This window comes from Carcharodon carcharias, chromosome 12 (assembly GCF_017639515.1).
Source record: "Carcharodon carcharias isolate sCarCar2 chromosome 12, sCarCar2.pri, whole genome shotgun sequence".
Lineage (NCBI taxonomy): Eukaryota > Metazoa > Chordata > Chondrichthyes > Lamniformes > Lamnidae > Carcharodon > Carcharodon carcharias.
Genome location: NC_054478.1, coordinates 67356220 through 67369773, shown reverse-complemented (window position 1 = coordinate 67369773; position 13554 = coordinate 67356220). Strand labels below are relative to the sequence as shown.

At 41.9% G+C, this 13554-nt stretch overlaps 1 protein-coding gene across 1 annotated transcript in view; it reads right to left on the bottom strand.

Moving 5' to 3' along the window:
- LOC121284927 (activin receptor type-1B-like) overlaps positions 1–13554 on the bottom strand; it is a gene marked incomplete at both ends in the record, with an annotated part of 126846 nt that overhangs the window by 19536 nt on the left and 93756 nt on the right. Inside the window, one exon of the mRNA XM_041200853.1 lies at positions 9434–9564. Coding sequence (XP_041056787.1) covers positions 9434–9564 — 131 coding nt within the window. The remainder of the gene's footprint in view (positions 1–9433; positions 9565–13554) is intronic.

Here is a 13554-nt window from a genome sequence, read left to right as displayed (position 1 = left end):
TGTTAATAAGGATATTGCAAGGAGCTGTGAGCCATGACCACCTTTCCCAAGGGGATTGTACAATGTGCCCTGTCAGCTAATCGTTCTGATGCCCCCTAAAACACACATTAGTTTGCTGACTGCGTCCAGGGGGTGAAAAGTTCTGGAGCATATGGTGGCACTTTCATGCTTTTGCTTTGCTTGATTGGGCAGAAAAGCTTCAGAGGCCCAACTCCAAACATGTCAATGGAGCTGCTGCTGAATGGTCTCAGCTGCAGAAGAATGTTCACTTTTGACAAGCTTTTCCAAGTGCACGGCCACTTCCCTCAACCCCTCAACACCCCGGCATGTGCTTGTGTACTTCCTTCAGTCTATGCAGCCCTTGCCCCAGCACCACACTGAAAGCCAGCCAGGAAAAAGAGGCCACCCTGTGCCACCACCAAAGGCACAGTGCCTCTTCCTTGATGTCCTACAAGTGATCCTTGCAAGCCATGCACAAGGGTTATGTTCACTTACCTCTGAGTTTCCCTTGAAGTTCAGGTTGCTAGGTGCATGCCTTTTAAACACAGTCATGAAGCAAGCTGTTCTGAAGTCACACCGACGTGCATGGCAAATTTGGCATGGGGGGGATGATTCTGACGAGCAGGGCTTATAATGAGATGTTCAAGCATTAAAATTAGGTTCCTGATGTGCGGTGGCAGGAAACACAGTCCGCCACTGACAGGTGGAGCAGATGATCGCAAACTGGTTTCACGACGGCATAAAAATAATTTTTGGCCTTCTCACCATATTGTCAGCTCACGCTCACCATGACGCCCGGCACCAAGAGGAACGGACGATTCTGCCGTTAGTCTCAGGCTGGTTGGTGCAGTTCCTCTTCTGTCCACTGCAGCACTGTCGACCGGCAGCTCTCCAAGGCGGGACTTCCTCCCAATTTAGGGGCATAAGTCCTGCTTTTCATCAATCAATGCTCATTGGAGCATAAATTGACTGCGGGGCCATCTGACTCGACAGAGACGTGTTCCCCGTTGACTTTTCAGATGCTGGGAGGCGAGGCCCTGCCATCCCAAAAAATCAGGCCTAAGTCTCTCTTCAAAACCCTAAACCACTAATCTCTCTTTAGCTTTATTTGTCTCATCTGGGATGACTTTTTCCACACATATCCCTCTATGCGGTAAGGCTGCCTCCCCTACCTGGCACTTCAGAGTAGACACTAAATTCCTTCCAACTATCCAAGTCATCTTGTTCTGTCTTTCTCCTTAATTTATCTTCTAATTTGTGCCAGCCACCAAAACTTCCTGGTCATAACCTCCTGGTCATAAGGGAGTCTATAGAACCATTGAAAAGTTATGGCACAGAAAGATGCCATTCAACCCATCATGTCTGCACTGGCCAAAAAAGAAATTAAAAAGAAACTAGCTGCTCATTTTTAATCCCACTTTCCAGCACCTGGTCCATTGCCTTGCAGGTTACAGCACTTCAGGTTGTTTCAGCCACCAATTCAAGCGATGAATTCCAGATGCCCTCTACCCTTTGGGTGAAAAAGTTTTTCCCTATGTCCCCTCTAATCCTTTTATCATCTTAAATCTATGCCCCCTGGTAATTGAGCCCTCAGCTAAGGGAAACAGTCTCTCCTGTCTACCCTATCCAGGCCCCTCATAATTTTGTATACCACAATTAGGTCACCCCTCAGCCTCCACTGTTCTAAGGAAAACAAACCTAGTCTATCCAATCTCTCCTCTTAGCTGCAATTTTCAAGCCCTGGCAACATTCTTGTAAGTCTCCTCTGTACTGTCTCCAGAGCAATTTTTTCCTTCTTGTAATGTGGTGACCAGAACTGTACACAAAATTCCAGCTGTGGCCCAACCAGCGTTTTATAGAGTTCCAGCATTACATCCCTGCTTTTGTATTCAATACTTCATCCAATAAAGGAAAGCATTCCATATGCTTTCTTTACCACTTTGTCTGCCTGTCATGCCACCTTCAAGGACCTGTGAACATGCACTCCAAGGTCTCTCAGTTCCTCAACCCCTTTCAATATCCTCCTGTTTATTAAGTATTCCCTTGCTTTGTTTGCCCTCCCCAAATGCATTACCTCACACTCTTCTGGATTGAATATTCCATTTGCCACTTTTCCACTCACTCAGCTAAACCAGTGATATAATTCTGGAGTCGATTGCTATCCTCTTCACTATCAATTACATGGCCAACTTTTGTGTCACCCACAAATTACCTGATCATATCTCCCATATTTAAGTCCAAATCATTAATGTATACAACAAACAACAAGGGCCCCAACACTGAACCTTGCAGAATGCCATTGGATACTGCTTTCCATTCACAAAACATCCATTGGTCATTACCCTTTATTTCCTGTCGCTGAGCCAATTTTTGATCCAATTCACCACCTTCCCCTCGATCCCATGGGGTCTCACTTTTCTGATCAGTCTGCCATGTGGGACCTTGTCAAATGCCTTATAAATCCATGTAGACAACATCCACTACATTATCCTCATCAATCCTCCTTGTTACTTCCTCAAAAAATTTGATTAAGTTAGTTAGACATGATCTTCCCCTAACAAAACCAAGCTGACTATCCCTGATCAATCCTTGCTATTTTAAATGACAATTTATCCTGTGTCTCAGAATTTATTCTAATAATTTGCCCACCACCGAAAGGCCTATAATTTTCTGGTCTGTCCCTCACACCATTTTTAAATAATAATATAATTTCCACAGACCTCCAATCCTCTGGTACCTCACATGTTTCTAGTAACCGTTTGAAAATGATCCTCAGAGCATCTGCTATTTCCTCCCTGACTTCCTTTAACAGCATCGGATATAATCCATCCAGCCCTGGTGATTTATCCACCTTCAAAGATGTCAGTCCCTCCAGTACTTCCTCTTTCATTATGCTTATTGTATCTAATATTTCATACTCCTCCTCTATAACTAGAATGTCTGCATCATCCCTCTCCTTAGTGAAGACAGAGACAAATTATTCATTGAGAACCCTGCCCACATCTTCCATATCAATGCATAAGTTACCACGTACACCTCTGATAGGCCCTATCCTTTCCTTAGCTATTTTCTTGCTCTTAATGTACTGGTAAAACATCTTTGGGTTTTCTTTGATTTTACTTGCTAATATTTTTTTGTATCCTCTCTTTGCTTTCCTAATTTCCTTTTTCACTTCACCCCTGTACTTTCTATGCTCCTCTAGGCTTTCTACAGTATTAAATCATAAGCTTTCTTTTTCTGCTTTATCTCACTCTGTATTTTCTGAATCTGGCAGTACCACCCTTTTTCTTTGTGGGGCCATGTCTACACTGTGCCCATAGAACCTCACTTTTGAATGCCTCTCACAGATTTGACATTGTTTTCCCTTTTAGTAGCTGTATCCAGTGCACTTTTGCCAGTTCACCTCTCAGCTTTGTAAAATTTGTCTTCCCCCATTTTAGAACTTTTACTTCTGCTCTACCATTGTTCTTTTCCATAATGACCTAAATCTAACTGTATTAACTGTATTCTACTTCTAGTAGTGTTCCTAGATTGTTCTGTAATCCTTCTTCTATTGCATAACTTAGTCAAGCTACAGCATCTATTTGCTCATCTATGTCTTTCTGGACTATTACTACAGGATCTCTTCATCCCATGATCAGAGGTTCTGTCACTAGTATGTGATTGTTTCCTAGTACAAGGGTCACTCCCAGATCCACTAGGAGAACTCATACAGTGTTTTCTTGCTTTCCACTGTTTTATCCCATTTTGCCAGTCCATAGATCTTACCTCTTGTCCATCATCTTGGGCATTTAGTCAATGTTTGAATTTGCCAATGGCTTTTCCTGCTCTCCCTACAATAGTCACATCCCTCCATTCATTGAACCCTTATGATGTGTACATCACCTGAGTACCCACTTTAGGCAGTTGTCCTTTGTACACAGCAGCCCTGTTTTGTGTATCAGTAATATTCTGCCCATCTCCAGCAGGCCCCTTATCTACCGTATTCTGTTTCTCATAACTGTCAAACATCTGAGTCTGTGAGATATAGACGCCTCATCACCTTCTATTAATTGCTCAGATTCTGAAAGTTTGTAATCAATCCCAATTAACTGAGATGAATGGACCTTAATAGTTTGGCTACCATGTTGGAGATCCATTGTCTTACACTCTCTCACCTTACTCGGACCTTTCCACTGTTCATGAATCTTTTACTGTATACTTAGGGAAGAATTTTCCCGTTCGCTCGCTGACACATAAAATGACGCGTGGTGACATTGGGCAGGCGTCCCGACCTCACCATGTTGGCTGCGCACCCGCTGAACCATCAAAGGCCTATTAAGGCCATTAACAAAGTAATTAAAGCTGTTAAGAATGCTGCCTGTCCAACCTTAAGGGTGGCGAGCAGGCGAAGAGCCCAGGCGGCTTTTGCATTTTTCATGAAATCTCATCTACGGGCGGGATGAGGTTTCATGAAGGGTTTATTAATTACATAAAAAATTTTGAAAAAAATAATGGACATGTCCCAGCTCATGTGACAGTTTCACATGAGGGGACATGACCTTAAAATTTTTTTCTCACTTTATTCCATTTTTCAAAACACAAAAGGGCGCAGGCCCCAACTCAGGGAATCCCCCTGCCCGCACAGGGTGGGGGTAGGGGGCGCTCAGCACTTCTGGGTGTGTGTCACGCTGGGTGGGCCTTAATTGGCCCGCCCATGTAAAATGGCGGTGCTCACCCAAACAGGAGTGCTGATCAGGCTCGTGCTTGCTCCCACCTGCCCCCGCACAAACCACCCCCCACCCCGATGGGGGAAAATTTCTGCCCTAAATCTCCAGCATTAAAGTTTATCTCGGATGGTCTTATGCAATGCCTTAGAGCTCTCTGAATTTTCTCCAAGGCTTCCAACTTGATGAATGAATGCCACTCTTTCTGCATGTAAAGCACATACAAGTGTGCGTAAAAAATTGAATTAATTGTAGTGCCATCTGAGGTTGGGGGATGATCACACAACACAGAAGGTATTCTGGGATTCCTCCCATAGGAAAATTGATAAGGACCATGGTCCGCAATCATTTGAAGCAAATTATTTGCATGGACTGCCTATGCCAGGACAATTGTTAACTTACAGTTTGGTTGATCAGCTAAGATCAGATGGAGCATCTCATCAATCACTTTCAGAAGGGCTTTCAGCTGCGGTCATGATCATGATCACAAATATTCATATTTTTGCATATCTCTAAAATCATCATTAGCAAAGTCCCCCATTGTCAATCAGAAATTTAGCTGAAGCTCCAGTCTGGTCCCTATCCATTCATCCATGACTTTATCTACAATCACCCTTTTCTCCTTATTATGTCCTGCTGTAGAAGGACTGAATCTGGCTGGCATGTCTACAAGATGTAAAATGAAAATGTTTCTGTCTTTGTCCCACATCTTTAAATCCATGGCTACTATTTCATTAAAGTCTTATACCAAAGGAAGACTTACAATGGGATGTGGTGGCATCCTCCAATACTTCTTACCTATGTCCCATTATTCACTAATTTCTTTGATGAGCCTTGTATTCTCATTAACAACCACACCTGCGCCCTCTAATAGGACTTTTAAACTGTGATAAGAATGGTGAGCAAATTGTGTAACTTTAAGACAATTTTCTTTTTTTCCCTCAAATTCTTATCACCTGATGCTATAAATACAATTTTTAACATTCTGATTAGAAATGTCAGGTTTTGTTAAGGGGGCACAATAACGCTCTGATTGGGTAAATTGCACGCTTTGCCATGTTCCATTTCCATTTCTGTGCTTTTCACAAGGTATCTCGCTAGAGACTACATCATTACTGAAAGGCGATTTCTCCATCTATTTTGTATGGAATCTCCAATCTTTTCAGGTGACCTCAACATGTTCTCATTCCTGAACTTGAAACAAGGAGAACTTTCATACTCTGTGACTTTACTTCGACCCTTACTATGGAGTAAATCCAAATAACATTTTAACAAGCCAATTTGTTCCATATACTGCCAAGGTGCAACCACTATCCAACACAGCGCAATCAAAGGAATCCATAACTAATGCACTCATTACCAGACTAAAGCTTCTAGTGACTAGTACAATTCTTCAATCTGATCATTTATCATTATCTTCAATTTCTGAATTTTCTGCATTGCTTTGGAAACCCTGCCATTCCACTTTGGCCAGTTCATTACATAATGATATTTTGAGTCACACCTGAAACACCTGTTAACACAAGCTTTTCTGGAGTTCATTCATCTATTATTGCTACTCCAAACCTGTCATCTGCCAGATCTGCTAAAAATGCCTTCATCCTCATTCCTTCTGTCTCTAAGTCTTTTGTGATACCTGTGCCGATATCCAAACGATCTCTATATGCCATAATCATCGAGCCTTCCATCCTTTATAACAATGCAAAATGTCCCCTCATTTGTGCCATCAAAGCTGATGGAAATTATTGCTTCCACAGGAATTTCTTTTAAAGTAGCAGAAATTTGATCCAAAGGGGTGCCTTTATCTGAGAATGGAATGCCAGTTAAGACCAGGAGCCTATCCATATGTGACACCTTAGCACAATCTGCGAACTTTTATACACTCTTAAAGTCCATGATATATTCCTCTATGGAATGACTACCCACCTTTCAAAATCTAATCATGTCTCATGGGCATCTAGTAGATCATCTTTCTGGTAAATTTCATCCATGAAGCTCAATTGAAAATCCAAACCCTCAACAGTATTCAACTAATGGTCATGCAGCTCAGAAAATACTTTGCTTCTGATTTTACTTTTGTTAGGAAGCAACAATGTCAAGGCCACTCCTTGCTTTCTCTTCGTTAAGGATATAACCCATGTGTCCACATATCCATTTCATTTTTCCACTGGTCATAAAGTTCAGATTCAAGGAACATAGGTGGGTAATCATAGCCTGACAATTTACACTTGCTTTCAGCCAGTCTTCACAAAAGTGACTCAGATTAAAATCTTCTGTCTTAAAAATAATGTCTTAGTTTCCAACCTCACCTTTGGGCAACCATTCTCTGCTACCATATTAATTCATTCTGGAGCCAGATAGTGAAGCACAAAGCCAGACACCAGAATGCTAAAGTTATTTACAGGATGCAACATTATATATGTCTGCATTCTCCCTAACAAACATTCAGGGTCTCAGCAGTCTATATTTATATGTGCTCAAGGTAATCAGTGCCTTTCACCCGTGTATCTTTATCCTTAATAATACAATTAACATGCCATTAACAGCCAACAGTGCTACAATAAATGCTTTCAAAGCTCATTTTCACAGGGCTTCAAAGACCTGACTTGAACTAACCAGGCTATGATGATACTGACCAATGGCAACTCAGAGCCTGTGTCTGGATGGAGAGGAGTGATTGTTGGTGCAAATAAGACAGTTTCCTTAGTGCTTCACTAAAGCTTGCATATGAGGGAGCTTCAGACATGGGCCCAGCTTCCCATGATTCTAGGATAGCAATGCTGCAGGTTGATCCCTGTAGGCAGTTTCACTCAGATGACGCTCATTTCAGACCAGCTTTAATGAATGCCTCTGTGCATCCCAGCGCTGTCTTTCCACGGAATTCAAAGTTCAATTTCATTTACACTTGCTTAATTTTTGGACTTGCAAGATGGTTGGAGAAAGATCAACTTCTGTCCTATGATGGAAATAGATAAAAGTCTATAATATGTTTAGATGGAGAGACACAATCTGAAGCAACTGCATTATTTCCATCTTGCACATTAAGGAGAAATTAATGGAATACCTGACATGCATGTGATGCCTAACTTTACTTAATGAGTGACATGATTGATAATTTATTATATATTTTGCTGATTAAGTAGATGGAATGTGTTGGTTTTTATTTGAGGAAAATCATATGGTTTTTTGCAGTTAATTAGCATAGCTTAGCTTAAGTGCCCCTTTTTTACTGTTTGTGCTTTAAATGTAAATTGTTGATTTAAACCACTTTCACAAATTTCATTAAGCTATTTGAAAAATACACTGATAAAAATATACATCCTTGATGGGAATAAGTGCAAGCTGATAACTGATGTTTGAACACTAGTAAGAACCTAAGAAGAACATAAGAAATAGGAGCAGAAGTAGATCATTCGGCCCCTCAAGTCTGCTCCGCCATTCAATAAGATCATGGCTGACCTTCTTGTGTTTCGATTTCCACGTTTCCATCTAACCCCGATAACCTTTGATTCCCTTGCCTAACAAGAATCTATCTACCTCTGCCTTAAAAATATTCAATGACCCCGCTTCCACCGATTCTGATGCAGATAATTCCAAAGTCACACAGCCCTCTGAAAGAAAAAAATTCTCCTCATCTCTGTCCTAAAAGGGCTACCCCTAGGGCAAAATTTTGCCTTTGATGGGTGGGCGGGCCTGACCAGCTCATAGGCGGGCTATGCGCTTCCTGTGCGGGAGGGAGGGATTCCCCATCTGTCAAAGTGCGCCCTTTAGCACATGTGCGCAAAAGAGCGCACTGCTCTCTGAGACTGCTGGCTCAGGGAGATCGGTGAAAGCTTTATAAACATCAAAAATAGAAAAATAAAAAAATTATTAACATGTCCTCCGTCATGTGACAATGTCACACAAGATGACATATTAATAAAAAGCACAGAAACTTTATTAAACTTTTTAAAAACAGACATGAAACATCATCCCGCCAGTGGATGAGGTTTCATGTATTTTCAGAAGCCCTATGGAGCTCCTGGCCTACCCACCAGCCTTAAGGTTGGACAAGCAGGGCCTTTAATTGGGTTAACTACCCTGTCAATGGCCTCAATTGGCCATTGACAGGTCAGCGGGTGGACAGCTGATTTCGCCTTCCTGAATATTTAAATGTGGCAGGATGAGTTTGGGGGTTTCCCATGATGTCATCCCATGTCATTTTCATGACAGCAAGTGGGCCCCGCCCCCAACTCACCGACAGAAAAATTCTGGCCCTAATTTTAAAACAGTGTTCCCTAGTTCTGGGCTCACCCACAAGAGGATACCTCCTTTCGACATCCACCTTGTCAAGGCCATTCAGGATCTTGCATACTTCAATCAAATCACCCCTCACTCTTCTAAACTCCTGTGGAAACAAGCCCAGTCTGTCCAACCTTTCCTCATAAGACAACCCAGTCATTCCAGGTATCAATCTAGTAAGCCTCACTTGAACCGCCTCCAATGCATTCACATCCTTCCTTAAATAAGGAGACCAAAACTGCACACAGCATTCGAGGTGCAATCTTACCAATGTCCTGTATAACTGAAGCATAACATCCTTACTTTTATGTTCAATCCCTCTCGTAATAAAGGGTAGCATTCCATTAGCCTTCTTAATAAGTAGTCTACCATTAGTAATGAACTTAGCTGCAAATTGTATCCATTTAAAATTGCAAATATTTATTGATAAACAGTGCAAGTCATACCTGGGAGCTTTGCCATTGATTTAGAATAGTTGGTCTAAGTTTTTGATCACAGACTACTTTTTTCATATCTTCAATGGAGGGATCCAAAGGAACAAGATCATAATAAGGCAAATGATAGTCATCATGGAAACCTATTTAAAATTATAGGCACATGCATTATTGATTGTCATACTGCACATATTTGCCACTTTCCTTACAAATATATTATTAAAACATACATATTATTTTAAATTCATTTGAAGATGCCTCAATAAAAAATCTATTTCGAATAATTATGAAAGCTCTTTCATATAATCATAGGTATCTACAATATAACAAATGATAGGCTGTATTTATATGTGAGCCTACTTCATGACCTGTAAACATTCAGGTTTGAGCTGACAAGTAGCAGTCTTCATTTGCACAAGTGTGCCAGCTAATCGTTTCCAGCAGGAAAATGTTTGACCACCAGCCCTGACCTTCAACAGTACCACCATCACTTGAGTGGCCACTGCCACCACCTCCTCCTGACCACCCATTTAAGATGCTGCCATAATCACCACTGTCCTTCCATCTTTCCTCCACCCAGCACCTCAACCCCTGGCTTCCAGCTACCCAATCCCCAATTTTTTGGTCTATGATTCTCCCAAGCCTTCAATCCTCATTCATTCATTTATATGTTCCTGGGATGTAGGAATCGCTGACAAGGCAAACAGTTATTATTCATCCCCAATTGTCCACAAGAAGATGTCAGTGTGCAGCTTTCTTGAATGGCTGGGCACACTCCATGTGTTTTACATACACCCACAGTGCTGTTAGGAAGGGAGTTCCAAGATTTTGCTGCAGCAACAATGAACGAATGGTGATGCATATCCAAGAATGGATGGTGTGTGATTTGGAAGGAAACTTGCAGGTGGTGGTGCTCCCACATGTCTGCTGTTTGGATTTTGAAATACAACAGTATTCAATGTCCTATCAGACTTGCCGTAGTCATGTGACCTCTGCCAGGAGACACTCTCTCTCTGTAAGCAGATATTTTAGAAGCTGTCCAATAAAGACAGACACTGAGAAAATACTACAGTCTTTGAACACAAGACACAGTGACAGAAGTGGAGCTAATAATAGTTTTGAAACCCTAGAAATGCAAGCACCATGCAACATCATTATCTTCACAGACCTGTGCAAAGTAGCTCAACATGTCAATCCAAAAATGAAGCCCTCAAATAAAGGTTGAGGTTATATGATGGTACGATAATCATCCAAAGAAGACAAATTAGTCTGAGAGCCCAATGCAATGGCAAGAAGGAAGATCTAGAGATCCAGATCATAGATGGAACACAACAGCCACTCATCTCAGTTGGAGCAAGTCTAAAGCTTGGGCTGAAAGTCAAAATGTGCCAACAGAGTTTCACAAGGTGTTGCAGCACACAAAACCATTGACTGCCAAACAGATCCTGGAGGAGTACAAAGATGTCTTTACAGGGTTTGGATGTCTACTATGAGAATATCATGTAGAAGTAGATGAGAGTGTAAGACCAATTCAACATCAGCCAAGAAGAGTTCCAGTTGCCCTCAAGTCAAGCCTAAAATACAAAATAGAAGAGCTGGAAAAGAGGGGAGTAATCAAAAAATTGACATCTCCTACAGACTGCATTAGCAGCATGGTAGCAATGAAACTACCTGGAAAGCTACGAGCATACTTAGACTCAAAGGATCTAAATAAAGCGCTGAAGAGATCTCACTCCTCGATGCCATCCATTGAAGGAATTTTGCTACAACCTGCCAACGCAAAGATCTTTACTACCCTAGATGTGAAGGATGGTTACTGGCAAGTGAAGTTGGATAAAAGCAGCAGGTTTCAAACCATATTCTGGATGCTGTGCAGGAGAGACAGATAGTTGTGCATGCAATTTGACATTTCCATAGCTCCAGAAGAGTATCAACACAGACAGCATGAGATAGTCAATGATCTTCCTGGAGTGGAAGTCATAGTGGATGATCTGCTAGTCTATAGATGTGGAGACACAATGGAAAGAACTATATCAGGATCAGGATTTAATATTACTACTAGAGAGAGCTCGACAGATGAATCTGAAGCTGAACAAGAAAAAATTGCAATCGAAGATTGAAGAAGTCAAGTACATACGTCATGTACTGATAGCAAAAGGTCTTTGCCTGGATCCTGTCAAGGTGAGAGCTGTAGCAGTGATGCAGCGACCAACAGATGTGAAAGCAGTGCAATGACTTGGTGGATTCGTGAACTACTTAGCAAACATTTTGCCCAATTTGTCATTGGAGTGTGAACCATTACACAAGTTCACTACAGGAGGTGCAGTGGTATTGGGGCACAGAACAAGAAGCAGCATTCACTAAAATCAAACTACTAGTGATGACAATGCTATTGCTGAAGTGCTGTGACATCAATGATGAAGTCACCTTGCAGTGTGACACGAGCAAAGCAGGTCTTGGAGCAACCATAATGCAGCAAGGAAAACCAGGCGCAGTTGCAACCAGGGCAGTAACGCCAACAGATGCATGACATCCAAGACAGACCATGGATGAAGCTGGGAATAGTCCTCTTCAGTCTAGCAGGGACTGATTATCTTGTCACTGTAGACTACTATTCTGACTACTGGGAGTTAGACCAGCTGACTTCAACAATGACAGGAATGCCTGAAATCACACTTCAGTCGATTTGACATTCCAGACATTGTGATGAGTGACAATGGTCCTCAGTTCACGAGTGAAGAATTCAGCCGATTCACAAAGGATTGTGAAATTCAACACCATACATCATCTCTGCACTATCTTCAGTCAAATCTTCAGGCTGAAGTGCAGTGAAAATCACCAAAGGAATCATTAAGAAATCAAGCAAATCCAGCAAAGATGAACAAGGCAAGGCAATTCTTAAGTGGAGAAATACACCAACAGAGGGCATGGAAAGTAGTCCAGTCCAAAGACTAATGTCACACTGCACACAAACTACTCTTCCAATAGCAAAAAAGCTACTGAAACCAGAAGTAGTAATAGGCACGAGTGAAAAAAATCAAGGTGAAATGGCAGAAAGCCAAATTTCATTTTGATAAGACTGCCAAACTATTGCCAATGCTGAGCATTGGACAGCCAGTCAGGGCACAAACTTTCAATGGTCTCAACAGGAGTCAGCCCACATTGCAATTTGGGACAAGCGTAGAGAAATTATCATTTCCGTTGTACGCAGTGGAAGTAAATGGTCAAATATACCGGCATAACTGCTAACAACTAGCAAAGCTGTTCCTTCACTGCAGTCGGCCAGTCGGGAGAAGGGATCTCACCAGCCATACTGAATACAGAGCTACCATCAATCCCAGAGGTCCATGGGTCCCCAGCAACAGTAATGGATCAGCAGTTATCACGGCAACAAGTGCCATGGGAACGACACTCTCCGGACAAGGAATATCTCCCAGACAAACAACCAAAGACAATGTGCGTGCATACCATTAAGAGACCTGCATGGTTTAAAGACTACACACACAATGCAGGTGCAGAGATTGACTGGTAGAACAAACAGCTGTTAATGCATGAGAACAGCTGGTGTATAGTGGGCAACTCACAGTTACACATGATCATGCATGCAAACTTGTCTTTTGTTTGTTAAGAAAAAAGGGGATGATTGTGTCTTATGAAAAATGTAACAGTTTTGAAATGTAACAGTACTACATGTCCTATCTGGCTTGCTGTAGTCATGTGACCTCTGCCACGAGGCACTCTTTCCGTAAGCAGACATTTTAGAAGCAGTTCAATAAAGACAGACATTGAGGAAGCACTGCAGTCTTTGAACATGGATCAGCTCCTTCCCTTGTTCTTATAGGGTGTAGAGATTGCGGATTTGGGCAGGGGACCGCTAAACTGCTAGCAGTGGTATGATCTTCGAACATTCTTTGCCAGTTTGATGATACTAAGGCCCAATGTCCAATCTTGAGAGCATCTTGAGCCCTTCCATTCAGGTGTCGGAACTGCAATTTGTCCCCCCTACCAGCCCCATAGCCACCATGTTTCCAGAAATGAGCACACCTGAATTTCTACCCCATAATATTCATGAAACCCCTGCACCTCACATCAATTGATAATGAGGAATATACAAATAAACTGAGAGAAAGAAA